We start from the raw sequence: 13708 nt of genomic DNA on the forward strand, positions 1-13708 counted from the left end.
ATAATATTTTTCTAATAAAATACATAAATTTTAATATACATTGGATCTTGTATATATGTAATTTTAAATTAAAATTTAAGAATTGTAAAAAAAATAGATTTTTTGGATCTATCAAGTCATACCGGGTATAGTTTCGGTCGGATCTAGCATAATCGGATCCAATTTGAATCTCGAATTTAACAATATATATTTGGGATGAATATCAGTTCCGACTGAACCCGACTTATGGTGGTCCCTATAATTTTATAATTCAAATAAAATTTATAATAAATAATAATTTAAACAATGAATTATTAATTTATTTAAAAAATATTGTACAATAAAAAATAATATAAATTTAATTAAGTATATAATTTAAATAATAATTAATGTTAAAATTATTTAATTTTTTACATAAATATAGTACTATTATTTTTTTATAAGAGGATATAAATGTAAAAATTAAAATTTCAAGAATGAGATTTAAAAGTAACGGGGTATCCCCATTACAAAAAAAAATCCCTTATTTGTAGGATTTTAGACCCCTTTTTCAAATCCCATTATTTTAAATTCCACCTTTTTTTTTCTTAACCAAACATGGATTTTATAGGATTTTAAAATATAAATCCCATGGAATCCCATCAAATCCTTGAACCAAACAACCCCTTACAACTTACAATATATTATACAAATGTCGTTATCTTTATATCACACAGTACTAATAAAATTATTTTAGTCATTTGTACTTTATTCCTACTATATCCTAATATAATACTAATATTTTTAAAATTTCGTGTAAAAAATAAGCGGATACGCACTTATGAGACGAAGGGAGTATATGTATATAGTTTACTAACATTTAAAATAAAAATAAAATAAAAAAAGCAAAAAATAGTTATATTTCCTTGTAAATTATAAAGGAGGTGTATCTATTTTCTAGGTATGGATGGAATATTTTATTTTATTTTTGTATTTTTTTTTATATCGGAAAAATACGCAACCGCTATCCGAAAGTACGCACCGCTAAATAATTATAATTTTGAAGGTACTTATAGTTATAGTGTAGTCAAACTTTTTATTTAAAATGAAATATAAATATTAGGCATGTTCATCCATTAATTGTAACGATTCCAACTGAATATTATAAAATAAAATATAAATTAACACAAGCTGTTAAAAAAATGCATTATTTTTTAAAAAAATTATTATATTAAAATACTAATTAAAATAAAATTTAATTCAAACACCCAAAATCTGAATTGTGTTCTTTCGTATATTTCTCATAAGGTTTTTATTATTTGTTTTATTTATTTTTTCAATAATATTAAATTAAATCAAATAAATTTTTGGGAAAAATCAATTTTGGTTTAAATATAACTAAAATTTATTAATTTTGGTTTCAATATAAAAAAAAATCATCAATTTTAGTCTAATTATAAACAATTTTAATCAATTTTGGTTTCACTATAAACAATTTCAATCAATTTTGGTTTTATTATAAACAATTTCAATCAATTTTAATCTTACCGTTAAAAAACTAACGAAAATTGCTGACGTGAACGTAACAGAGTTGACGTGGCAGCCGACTTGGAAACTATCCGATCATTACAATTATACATAGTTATATTGTCACAACTATACATGTTTTAATGTACAATTATACATGACCCATGTAACTTGGTATAAAATTTAATTTTTATATTATACAGAAAACTAATATAAATTCAAACGTTATTGTTAAAACATTCAAACTGAAAAATACAACAAAAAAGATAGAACACACAAGCCCAATAAATTTAAAGCCTAAGCCCAAGCCCAATAAACTTTCAACCCACCGCTCCGTCATCCTCTTCCTCTCCTCTCCGCCCCCTCCGCCGCCTCCGCCGCCGCCGTCCTCTCCTCCTTGCAATCACCTTTCTGTATCTCATAGATCGGTTCCAATTCGGCCGATTTGGCGAACCATGCCCTATATCCGTCGGCGTGGGAATGCTCATTTCGAGACGAGCTTTTCAATTAAGTCTCCGGCGGACGACGGCGACGGCCGCAATAGAAGCGCCGCTCTCTGTCTCAGCAGACAAATGCAAATCAATGGACCAAATTAGGCAAATTCACGCCCAAATGATCGTCACCGCCCGCATTCACGACGCCTACGCCGCGAGCCGATTGATCAATTTTTGCGCTCTTTCAGACCTGAATTACGCACTCAAACTATTTCATCACATCCCTACCCCGAATTTGTTCATGTGGAACACAATAATCCGAGCATTAGCAAACACTTCGAACCCCTCCGATGGCTTCCTTCTGTACGTCGAGATGCGAAGGCGCGGCGTAGCTCCTGGGACCCACACCTTCCCTTTCGTCCTCAAAGCTTGCTCGAACATGAAATTGAGTAAATGTTTTGCGCAGGTGCACGCCAATGTTTTGAAATTTGGATTTGAGATCGATCCGCACGTCGGGAATGCGCTGGTGAGAGGGATTTCTGTAACGTCGGGTAGTGTTGGGGATGCACGGAAGGTGTTCGACGAAATGCCTGTGAAGGATTTGAGGCTGTGGACGACGATGATATGTGGGTATGCACAGAATGGATGTCCCAAGGAAGCAATTACATTGTTTCAAGAAATGATCGGGGAAGGATTTGAACCGAGGGGGGTGGTGTTGTCGTCGGTGCTGTCGGCATGCGCCCAGTCGGCACAGCCGGAGCTTGAGCTCGGGGAGCGAATTCATCGCTACATCGAGGAGAAGGGAATGGAAGTCGGCGTGATTCTTGGGACGGCGATCGTGAACATGTACGCGAGGAACGGGGCGTTGGCGAAGGCAAAAAAATATTTCGATGGGATGAAGGCAAAAAATGTCGCGACTTGGAATGCGTTGATTTGTGGGATGGCGGTTCACGGGCGCGCCGAGGAGGCGATAAACGTTTTTAAAATGATGTTGGAGGAGGGGTTCGAGCCGAACGGGATTACGCTTCTTGGCGTGATGTCGGCGTGTTGCCACGCCGGATTGGTGGACTACGGCCGTGAGGTTTTCTATTCGATGTTTGGCGTTTACGGCGTCAAGGCGAATTTGAAGCACTACGGTTGCGCGGTGGACTTGCTCGGGAGAGGAGGGCGGGTTTTGGAGGCCGAGGAAGTTATAAGAACGATGCCTTGGAAAGCCGACGTGGCGATATGGGGGGCGTTGTTGAGTGGTTGTCGAGAGTGTGGGAATATTGAGGTTGCAGAGAGGGCGGCGAGGGAGATACTTGATTTGGATCCGCAAAATCACGGGGTTCATGTCGTGTTGTCGAACATGTACGTCGAGGCCGGAAAATGGGAGCAAGCGATGAAAGAAAGGAAAGGGATGAGAGACGGGAGTTCGAAGAAAATGGCGGGATGGAGCGTAGTCGGAGGCGGGACGAGGGATCGATTGATCGAACAAGTTTGCGATGCTACTTCGAAAGCAACGCAACAATATTAACATATTATTAGAGTTGTTAAACGAATCAGGTAACTTGTAAAGAGGGATGAGGGATCGATTGATCGAACGAGTTTGCTATGCTACTTCGAAAGCAACACGACAACAACAATAGCGATGAATTATTAGAGCTGATAAACGAATCAGATAACTTGTGCGCGAGCTGAGTTTGATTTGACTCGTTAATAGACGAACTCGACTAGTTTGTCGAGATAGATGAGCTGAACTCGAAATTGAGATGAACTCGACTAGTTTGATCTTTTATTATTTTAGTCCCGCAATTGGAGTACGTATAAAGTTGTTTTATTTATTTATTTTTTGGCACAGTTGGTCCTTCGGAATCAGAGATGCGTACGTGGCACTCGCCTGACACGCAAGAGCACACATGTCCGCCACGTAAGCACCACCTGACGGACACGTAGATGATTAAAAAAAAAAAAAGAAAAAAAAACTTTCATGTGTCTGCCAGACAGCGTCTTCGTGCCGCCACGCGTGTTTTGGCGTAATAGGCGGATGCCACGTGCGCATTTTCGGCGCCGAATGATCAATTGTGCAATAAAAATTATTTATGGATTTCTATACATGTTCGAGGATGTGCGACTATATTTTTTATCTTGATTTTTCATTTCCCACCCTCCATACTTCATTTGAATAAATTCCTTCATTTATAATACATCCCCACACAATCCATTTATTCAATGATTTATTCCTAAGTTTTTCTATTTATTCTCGGATAGGTATGGTGAAACTAGTCTAAAAATTTTGTAGAACTTTGTAATTTTAATTACATCTATCTCTATTAGGAATTGATAATGATGATTGACTCAAATATGTAAATGAATAAATAATGTGTATTCCTTAAAAGCTTAAACTTGTAGGTAAGATGATCATTTAATCAGAGACGAAACGTCTTATGTTCAATTGTATGTAGCGTAAATCCACCTTGTACGTGAGAGAACGTGTTGAATCCATAATATATAAATAAATGATTCATATTATTTTAAGCTTAAACTTTTAAGTGAAATGATCATTTAACTTGATATCAGAGGTGAAACGTCCTATGTTCGTCATATATATATGTGGCGTAAATCTACCTTGCACGTGAGGGGACGTGTTGGTTGACTCCATAATATATAAATAAATAATTCATATTTTTTTAAACTTAAATTTTTAGATGAAATGATCATTTAACTTGGTATTAGACACGAAACGTCCCATGTTCGTCATATGTGGCTTAAATCCACCTTACACGTGAGAGGATGTGTTGGTAGACATCATAATATATAAATAAATAATTTATATCATTTTAAACTTAAGTTTTTAGGATGTGTTGATAAACATCATAATATATAAATAAATAATTTATATCATTTTAAACTTAAGTTTTTAGGTGAGATGATCATAGTTGATAATATAACACATCTAACATATTTAATTAATATTACTTTACTATAAATATATTTTTAAAATTTTACCAATACAACTCAAATATGTTATTTTATAAAAAACAAAATTTTTTATAATAGACATAAATAAAAATTTCGAAATATATATATATATAGATATAACATAAATTTATAATCAAATTATATAAATTGATACACATTTATATTATTATATTTATTACCATCGAATCAATACACATCAAAACTATCAAAAACTCAACTTAAACCTAAACACAAAAAACACATAAATTCAAACTTATCTCAAAATTCAAATAAAAATCAAACCTAAAACCAAATTTCGCCCCCGGAGAAACAAACCCTAATTCTCTAACGGTAACATAAAAAAACACATCCAAAAAGAAAAACACACGCGAAGGAAAAAAAAAAAAAAACCCAAAATATCCAATCTGGCCCGCATACTCATATGGAAAGGGGTCAAAATTTTTACATATTTATATATATAATGGGCTCAATTCTTCAGCCCAAGCCCATTTAATAAATAAATATTTATATATACGGAGGGTGTAGAATTCCGGCGGCGGACGGCGGCCTTGAGTCTCAATTCAGCGGCGGCGAGGCGGCGGAATGGAAGATCAGAGTCGAAGCATATATAAAATTGCGAGGACGATCAAGAGGAAAGAGAGCACGCTCTACAACGCCTTGCGCTCCATCTACGAGGACTCCATCTTCGTCGGAGAAATCTCGCAGCTCTGGCCGGAGCTGCCGCTGCTTGCCAACCTTCGATGCGGCTTATGGTATTCCCCCAAATTCAACTCTAATTGCTACTTCAAATCCACCGATGGCCACACCAACAACTTGTCTTTCAATACCTCACGCCTCAACCTCCATGTCGCCCTCACTGCTGGTATCTCAATCAATTCCTGTTCTTTTATTTCTTTATTGCACCATAAGAAGACTTTTTGTTGGAATTGGTTGTATTGTTGCGGCTTCTTCTTTGCATACACTCAATCCACAATTATCTGTTATGTATAAGTGCATTATGGAACAAATTATCAGAGCACAGAAAAGAGCTCATTTAAAGTCAGCTCTGTAGTGTATGTCTAATGGAATTTTCTTATCTTGTTAATTATTTGGCTACTTGGTTGGTTTTATATATGATAATAGGAAAGCATAATGACTTGTCTTTTACTGTTTTTCCTGGTTTTTGCGGTAGCACAGAGGGGAGGATGTATGATTGTTGATTCAACAAGAAAAGGGAAGAGGTTTCCAGACAGTATGTCCAAGACTATACCAATTTGGACCTGTGTCATGAATCGTGCTATTTTCAATTTCTGGACCAAACATGACAGACATGATGCTCTGGAAAATGTAAGTGATGCTTGCTTCTTTGCCTTATGAGCTCCTCGAAATGTGTTTGGTTTTGGTTCTTTACTTCTGGCTTCATTGGAAATATGTATATCTTGTTTGCAACTCATTTTGGTATATAAATTGATCTAAGCATGTGTTCAAATCCAAAACATAACATTTTTCGGTAAGCACAGACTCTTGCTCATATCAGATAAATTGTGTGATCCGAGCATAGAGTAATTGGTCTTGCGTAATCCCTTACAAAAAATTTCCTAATTACTCATATAGCAAGCTTCTAGTCCTTATATAGTGTGAAAAATGACTCAAGTTTGATGCATGTTTCTTGTCTACTCAAGCTGCGGCACTTCCATTCCATTTAGATATGCAATGCTAACTTGCTTAACACCTGAGATATACTTTATAGACGTCTTGAATGTTGTGTTGTTCCTTTCGTTCGTAATTAAAATTACTGGTTATGCAAAACCACATTCTGAATATACTGGTAGCTTAATAAACTATGTAATTTAAAATGTCATTATGTATATTGAAATTAAGAAGCTTCATCTTATCTGATTTGACCCTTTGCCTAAGTGTCATACTGTTGTAAATATATCCTTGGTCTTGGATCTTCCTTTTCGATAACATTGTGTTGATGAACCTTCACAATCGAATTTTTCATCATTGTTAGATCTTCTGCGTGGCAAGCCTTTTGTAACTTTAATATACAATAACTACACTGCAGGAATTTCATTTTCAAATGTGTAACTTCCTTTGAAGTTTGAACATTCAATTCAAGTCAAACTCTTGAATTTAATTTTTGTTTAATAACTAAATGATTGGGGTCTCAGAGGACATGTCTGTTCAGGGGGTTAATTTGTGCTATTTTTTAGCCTATTTTTGCATTTATAATGTGAACTTACTTGTATGCCTTTAACAGGTTCCAACTACTTCAGTGGAACTTGGAACTGTCGGAGGCGACTCTTCTGGTTGGGATTGTTCCTTGCATCTTCCCCTCTGGGTTTCAGAAACTGAGAAAGCAATGATTGAAGGCCGGTTGGAAGGTTGGACCAAGGAGCTGGAGGCCAGCGGCGCAGATATTGCTTCAATTGCATCATCTCTGAAAAAGCCTCTAAGACCTCTATGGATTTCACAAAAGACTGTTATTTGGTTGAATGAAGTACCGGAGATCGATTCATGGGATTTTACCCCTATCATACTTGTATCTGCATCAGCTTCTAGTGGTACTGTTCAGCACAGAACTACCTCCGAGTTTAGCTGGAATTATATTGCTGGAGCCGGAGATGATGAGGAAAGTTGGGCTAGAGGTCTATCACCCGACCTTTTCTGGAGACACGCCTATGATATAATCCAACTGGGTCCTGATTTTTGTAATCAAAAGGTAGCAAATATTATTGAAACAGACAGAGTACGACGTGCGCAACGGGGAGAAAATGCTCCTCAGATCTCAGTCAAGTCATCTAAAAGTCTGGGAAGCACAAACATGTCTTCCATAGGAGAGCCATCGAATTTGGAGAATGGAACTGTAGCTGATTCATGGAAATTAAACGACGTCCCAAGCATCTCGTTTCTGGGCTCGACTAAGATTGCAGTTTGTAAGTCTCAACACGGTACGTCATCTTTTACAATGCGTTACTACATTCTGAAATTTTCATGTGCTGTTGCTCTGAAACAAAAATCATTCTGCTACATGATCAATTGGATTTGTTGAAAATACTAATAAATGCATAATGGCGTATCTCTCCGTATGCTTGAGCTTTTAAGTGAAGTTGTTATTAACGTGGTATTAGGGATGTCTAAATCTCACTTATCACCCTGAAATGAAAAAAAAAAGAAAATAGAAAAGTGTCGAGGCTTTGTATAGAAGTAACCTCGGTCATGCATGAGGGGAAGAGTGGAAAGTGATATATAATTCAAACTTTTATCAGCTATTACATTAAACACGAATTATATATAACCATGTATTATGTTGCCTCAAAAATTAAATTTTGATTCCTACCTGAGGTTGACATTTGTCATATTATCTCTTTCGAGTGCTAAGTTGTTACTGAACCTTTCAGCATCGGAAGTTCATCCTTCCTACTGCATTATAAACTGCTCGGAGGAGTCATTTTCTGCCCCTCTGCAGAGCTCCGAATCGCATCTGCACTTGCCAATTGAGGTACGTGTGATTGGTTGTTGATGTTTATTAACTAAATTCATTTGGATGATTTCTGGACATTAATATTTGATTTGTTACATTTCTCTTCATAATATTCTGCTTGCCAACAGGACTCCAAATTCGATCGCACTTCTTTGTTAAGAAACCTTCCTTCTGCTCTCGGCTTCGCCCAGATGCATTTGAGAAAGGGAAATACACTTCTGATTTGCTGCAACAATGGTTAGCATGTTTATAATGACTTCTTAAATTGTTTTAGATGTGTTCTTTTCTCAAATCCAACCTGTTTATTTACAAGAAGTTAATATAAAGATTCCCCTGCTTGATTCTGTTTTTAATGAATTCAATGTATTAATTCACACAAGTTTGGCATCTCACCTTGATCGTATCTCGACTTCTGGTTCAGGGGAAGATATAAGCATATGTGTATCTCTGGCAATCTTAACCTCATTCTACGACGAAAAAGGTGAAACTTAAGCCATTTTTCAACTCATGTGATATCTCAGCTAAGTCTATAACATTTCTATATATAAATATATATATATATATAGATCGACATATCAATTCTGATCGAGATTTTTTACAAGAATCGAAAACTATATCTGAACTTGAATTTCATTATAAATACTTATCATCATGATTCTTTAGGTGTCCCTTTTTATTTTTATTTCTTTTGAAATAGGACACTTTGACGATGGTAAACACTCGAGTGAAGCGAAAATGACCAAGGCAGAGCTGCGAAAACGGCTAGTTTTTGTATGCAAGTATGTTGTCAATGCTCGACCCTCGCGGGGTAACTTGAAACAGGTATTTGCTTACCTTACTCGTCGTGATTGAAGCGTAGATTTTGCTTGTAGAAAGACAAATTAATTCGACCTTTATAGTAGTAGTCGTAATAGTGAGTACCATTTGCTGTTGGGGAGACGGAGGATATTGCATATTTCCCGACTATGAGATAGATGTAGTCGAGAAACTTTGTAGTGCAAGCACTCCTACCATCGTATTGGTCCGACTTATTTTTATTTGAATTTTAATTTAAACAGTATTTTGATGTTATTTTTGAATGAGAAAAAATAGTATATATATATATTTTTTCTAAAATCTGTGCCTACTAAACAGTGTTGATTTGTGTATGAAATACAAACAAAACACACCCTAAAACTCTTCTCCCGGCGGCATTGATCCCATGGCTTCTTTATTGTTTACTCCAGTGTCTTCCTAACAAGAGAATATTATTTTGTTCTATTTGTATTTTTGGGCGAATGTATTTTTTATATATTAGATATGGATATAAATAATAATATTTTTGGACGAATGTATTTTTATACTAGATATGGAGAATTCGTGTCGATAATATAAATAATACTCTCCCTCTCTGTCCCAAACACCTGCAATATTTTCTTTTGGTATGTTCCAAACACTCTGCAATATTTTCTTTTGGTATATTTCAAGCACTCTGCAACATTTCCAAAATAGGAAATAATATTTGTCTCATCCCATCACACAAATAAAAACAATAAAATATATATTTTTTGTATCACCTAATTTCTAAATCATCCTACTTAATACTATTTACTTAAAAAATCTGTGTCCAAAACAAACATTGCATCTTGTTTGGGACGGGAGAGTAATATTTTATATTGAATTGTTAATTTTTAACGAGTAGATAGAATATATATTATTTTAATATGTGTATATATTGTAATTTTTTGAAATATTTATTCGGAATCATGCCACAATAAATATTAACAAACCGATGTGATGTAGATTTTTCATGTCAAATAGTATAGAATAATAGTATTTCTATGTGTTAAGGCATGCTTTAATTAATGCTTAGTGTGTAAACGTGCTGTATATTCGGGGTGTGTTTGTTTGGAGGATTGAATTTTGAGTTGGGATTTGAATAGTAAAATTTTTGAATTTGAATAGTTGTATGATGTGATATAAATATATGTTGATGTGATGTTTTGAATGTAAAATTGATTTTTTAGTATAATATAAAAATAAAAAATAGGTGTTTGATTTGATATTTTTAAAAAGAAAAAATGGGATAAATAGTGGAAATCTAATCCAATCCCACAAACAAACACACCCTTAATTAATATTTTTAAGAATAATAATAATACAAATATTATATAAGTTCAAATAAATGAAACAAATATAACAAAAAATCTACATCAATTTACAATAGTAATGTGGAGGAATATAAATATTTTCAAGTAATTTTCTAATTATTTTTCTGTAAATATGATTAAAGTGTTAAAAATATATTAGAATATAAATGTATTTAAAATAAAAGTAATTGTATATTTTTTTGTGACTAAATCATTAAAATATTGATTCAAAATTATAAAACTAATTACTAGATAATCAAAAAATTAATGTAACTGAAAAATATGCTAAAATAAAAAATATATATCAAAAGTTTCATATGTATGTTTGTAAACATTTATTGAATTTTAAAAGTTAATTTGTAAAAATTATATTAAAAAAATAATTATAAATTAAAATTAAAATAATTGTATAATTTAATTAAAATAAAAAAATTATAAAATATAAATTTTAAAATATATTATATATTTATATTTTTTTATAAAAATACCATTTCTTTTTTTTTTTTTTTTTTGGTCAAAAGGAACATGCCCTAGTCCTGTGGGGTGGGCTTGTGACCTCACGGGTACGGCCACGTCATCAACAAAAAATGTCCTATGTTTTTATTTTATTTTTTAAAATTGTGATTTAAATTTTTTTATTTTTTCGCAAATCGTCATTTATGAGTCGATTTCCTTATCAGCTAGAAATTAGATTTGCTTCCTCGTCATTTTTTTCCGTCATCGTCGCTCTCGCCGACCGACTATTCTTCCGGCGGAATATCGTCGGCGGCGCTTCAGATTCTACTTCCGGTATCAGGTCAATCAACACTCCTATTTTACTTCTCCCTCACATATCCATCCCCAACTGCGCTCGCCCTTTTCTGTGCGTCTGCCTGCGTTCTACATAATTGAGTTCCACGTTTTCGTCCAATTCCCAACCGCGAGCAGTAAATTGGAAGCTCAGGAATGGATCTGTTGGTCGTCACACTGTTTCTAGGTCTTGTGTTGGCTGCGCTGTTTATAATCCCTCACTTGCGCAAATCCGGTTAGTGTGTTGTTTTTTTTTTTTATAAAATAATCTGCAGCAATGATTCATGTGTTTGGTTTTGAGTCTGATTGGTTGAATTCGGTGGAATGCAGGTGAGTTGAAGAAGGAGCAATCCAAAGGAAGCTCCGAGGTGCGCTTAAAAATGTCTACTGATTTTCCAACAATAATATCATCTCACAAATTCAATAAGCATAGCTATAAATTTCTATCTATATGATATTGGATTTGATGTTTCGAGATTTCTAGTTGTGAAGCTCAATAGGAGAGCAAACATAAGTTTAGATTATTTTGATTTGGGTGAACAATGGCGGTTTGTGTTCTTTATGCATATGTATCGTAATCAGCTAAGGCTCGGAATAGATACAGAATGCTAAAGTTTGATAAATTTTTGAAAATAGTACAAAGTTGGATATTTGATGTATGTTTTGCCAGAGGAAATTGGTATTTGATGCCATGCTTTTATTTTCAAAAGAAATTACTATTGATGAATATCTGTTTGTTTGGGGATTGGATTTTAAATCCAGTGTTCATTCTATTTTTTCCCTAAAAAAATATCAAATCAAATATCTATTTTTTATTTTTTATATTATACTAAAAATCAATTTTACATTCAAAACATCACATCATACAACTATTCAAATTCAAAAATTTTTACTATTCAAATCCCAACTCAAAATCCAAAACCCCAAACAAACACACCCATAATGCAAATAGAACCTCTGTCTACATAGAGGTTTTGGAATTCTGAAAATTTTTGGAAATAGTACAAGTATTCATATTTATGTGATGTTTTATGAATAAAAACATTTATTTGATATAATGTTTTTTGAAAAAGTTATTATTGATAAATAGTGTCGAAACTTTCAAAATGTTTATGTGAATAGATTGGGTGCAAAAATAGAACTTTAGATATTTGCCCGATACATATATATATATGTGTGTGTGTGCGCGCGCATAGGATAAATTGAGGTATAGATTTTGTCCGAATCCATCTTGAAGAGTATGTGATTTGCCAGTCGATGGAAATTATTGTAATTGTAATGAGTAATGACAATGTTTTCAGGGACCTAAAGCATACACTGCAGCTCAAATCGCGATGCACAACAAGAGAAACGACTGTTGGATCATCATAAAAGATAAGGTGTCTTTTAGAATTCCATATTTGCCGTATTCTACCAAATGTTGTATAATCTCCATTGTATGAGAAGTTCAACTGCATTTAATATTTAAGATTGTGTTGCTTTCTGAACTCTTGATTTTCTGGGTTCCAGGTTTATGACGTAACATCTTACGTAGACGAACACCCGGGTGGGGATGCAATCCTAATGAATGCCGGCGATGATTCTACGGAAGGTTTTTATGGGTAGGTTCTTTCTTGCACTTGCGGCCATTTATTGTTCGTTGTTGTCACTTCTGTGAATCAAGATTTTCACTATAGGGTGTGTTTGTTTGGGAGATTTCCTCGTATTTTCACTATTCATCAAATTTATTATACAAAAAAAATATCAAATCAAACATTTATTTTTTTTATTTTTCAAAATATTACATTTTAATTCAAAATTTTTACTATTCAAATCTCAACTCAAAATCCAAACCCCCAAACAAACACGCCCTTATTATCAGCTCATTCAACTTTCGTTTGTACTTTTTTGACTTAGCTTCAGTCTTGCATATTTATTGTACGTAGTTACTCAAGCATTCCATTTAATGCTATGACATTGACAGGCCGCAGCATGCTAGCCGTGTCTTCGACATGATCGAGGACTTTTACATCGGAGATCTGGTGAAGTAAACTATTGCATCATAGTATTCGATGACGACTGCATTCATCAATCGCTTATTTATTTTAAGACAGGTACCCTCCTATTGCACAACGAAAAATCTTTTAAGCCCGTATTTACTTTCATGTAACGTGTTTGGTTCTAAAACTAGATACTCGTGGAAATTTTGTTTCTTGCGCAGAGAATTTCGTTATTCTTTTTTCCACCTCTAATTATCCGGGTGTATTTACTTGTGTGTTGGATTGTTTATAGGTGTTTTCTCGGGTATTTTTGGAATCTAGTGTTTTTTAATGAAAAATTGGTGTTGGATGTGAACACACCCGTAATTTGTATATACACCTGTTGAACTAGTAGTTTCAATAATGTTATAACAGTAGTAATTAACTGAATTCACTTGAAGAAAACTTAAGGTGTGTTTGTTTGTG

At 34.0% G+C, this 13708-nt stretch overlaps 3 protein-coding genes across 5 annotated transcripts; all 3 read left to right on the plus strand.

The window, feature by feature from the left end:
• The first annotated feature begins 1753 nt into the window (after positions 1 to 1753).
• LOC127239747 (pentatricopeptide repeat-containing protein At5g56310-like) lies at positions 1754 to 3737 on the plus strand. The gene has a single exon (XM_051258040.1). It carries the CDS (start codon positions 1966 to 1968, stop codon positions 3433 to 3435), a length of 1470 nt encoding a protein of 489 aa, XP_051113997.1. The 5' UTR covers positions 1754 to 1965; the 3' UTR covers positions 3436 to 3737.
• A 1630-nt stretch (positions 3738 to 5367) lies between these two features.
• On the plus strand, positions 5368 to 11362 carry LOC127239745 (uncharacterized protein C3F10.06c). Of its 3 annotated transcripts, none has more exons than XM_051258036.1 (8): positions 5372 to 5742; positions 6052 to 6206; positions 7123 to 7813; positions 8264 to 8364; positions 8475 to 8583; positions 8768 to 8827; positions 9044 to 9168; positions 11156 to 11362. In XM_051258036.1, exons 1-8 carry the CDS (start codon positions 5463 to 5465, stop codon positions 11360 to 11362), a joined length of 1728 nt encoding a protein of 575 aa, XP_051113993.1. In that variant the 5' UTR covers positions 5372 to 5462. The 3 variants fall into 3 exon arrangements, with proteins under 3 accessions (XP_051113994.1, XP_051113993.1, XP_051113995.1); XM_051258038.1 differs by having other exon boundaries at positions 5537 to 5742; positions 6057 to 6206; XM_051258037.1 differs by lacking the exon at positions 11156 to 11362 and having other exon boundaries at positions 5368 to 5742; positions 9044 to 9417.
• On the plus strand, positions 11286 to 13512 carry LOC127239750 (cytochrome B5-like protein). Its single transcript, XM_051258047.1, has 5 exons — positions 11286 to 11499; positions 11595 to 11632; positions 12566 to 12643; positions 12774 to 12865; positions 13228 to 13512. The coding sequence occupies exons 1-5, from the start codon at positions 11421 to 11423 to the stop codon at positions 13292 to 13294; spliced, it is 354 nt and encodes a 117-aa protein (XP_051114004.1). The 5' UTR covers positions 11286 to 11420; the 3' UTR covers positions 13295 to 13512.
• Positions 13513 to 13708: the final 196 nt, after the last annotated feature.

This window comes from Andrographis paniculata, unplaced genomic scaffold (assembly GCF_009805555.1).
Source record: "Andrographis paniculata isolate CXL003 unplaced genomic scaffold, ASM980555v1 Contig78END, whole genome shotgun sequence".
Classification (NCBI taxonomy): Eukaryota; Viridiplantae; Streptophyta; class Magnoliopsida; order Lamiales; family Acanthaceae; genus Andrographis; species Andrographis paniculata.

What these genes read in the sequence shown, in the direction of transcription:
- LOC127239747 (XM_051258040.1), top strand. Translation starts at nt 1,966, where the DNA reads ATGCTCATTTCGAGACGAGCTTTTCAATTAAGTCTCCGGCGGACGACG.
- LOC127239745 (XM_051258036.1), top strand. Translation starts at nt 5,463, where the DNA reads ATGGAAGATCAGAGTCGAAGCATATATAAAATTGCGAGGACGATCAAG. An exon ending in GACATGATGCTCTGGAAAAT is followed by an intron (nt 6,207 to 7,122) that starts GTAAGTGATGCT and finishes TGCCTTTAACAG; the next exon opens with GTTCCAACTACTTCAGTGGA. An exon ending in CGCGGGGTAACTTGAAACAG is followed by an intron (nt 9,169 to 11,155) that starts GTATTTGCTTAC and finishes TTTCCTTATCAG; the next exon opens with CTAGAAATTAGATTTGCTTC.
- LOC127239750 (XM_051258047.1), top strand. Translation starts at nt 11,421, where the DNA reads ATGGATCTGTTGGTCGTCACACTGTTTCTAGGTCTTGTGTTGGCTGCG. An exon ending in CCCTCACTTGCGCAAATCCG is followed by an intron (nt 11,500 to 11,594) that starts GTTAGTGTGTTG and finishes GGTGGAATGCAG; the next exon opens with GTGAGTTGAAGAAGGAGCAA. An exon ending in TCTACGGAAGGTTTTTATGG is followed by an intron (nt 12,866 to 13,227) that starts GTAGGTTCTTTC and finishes TGACATTGACAG; the next exon opens with GCCGCAGCATGCTAGCCGTG.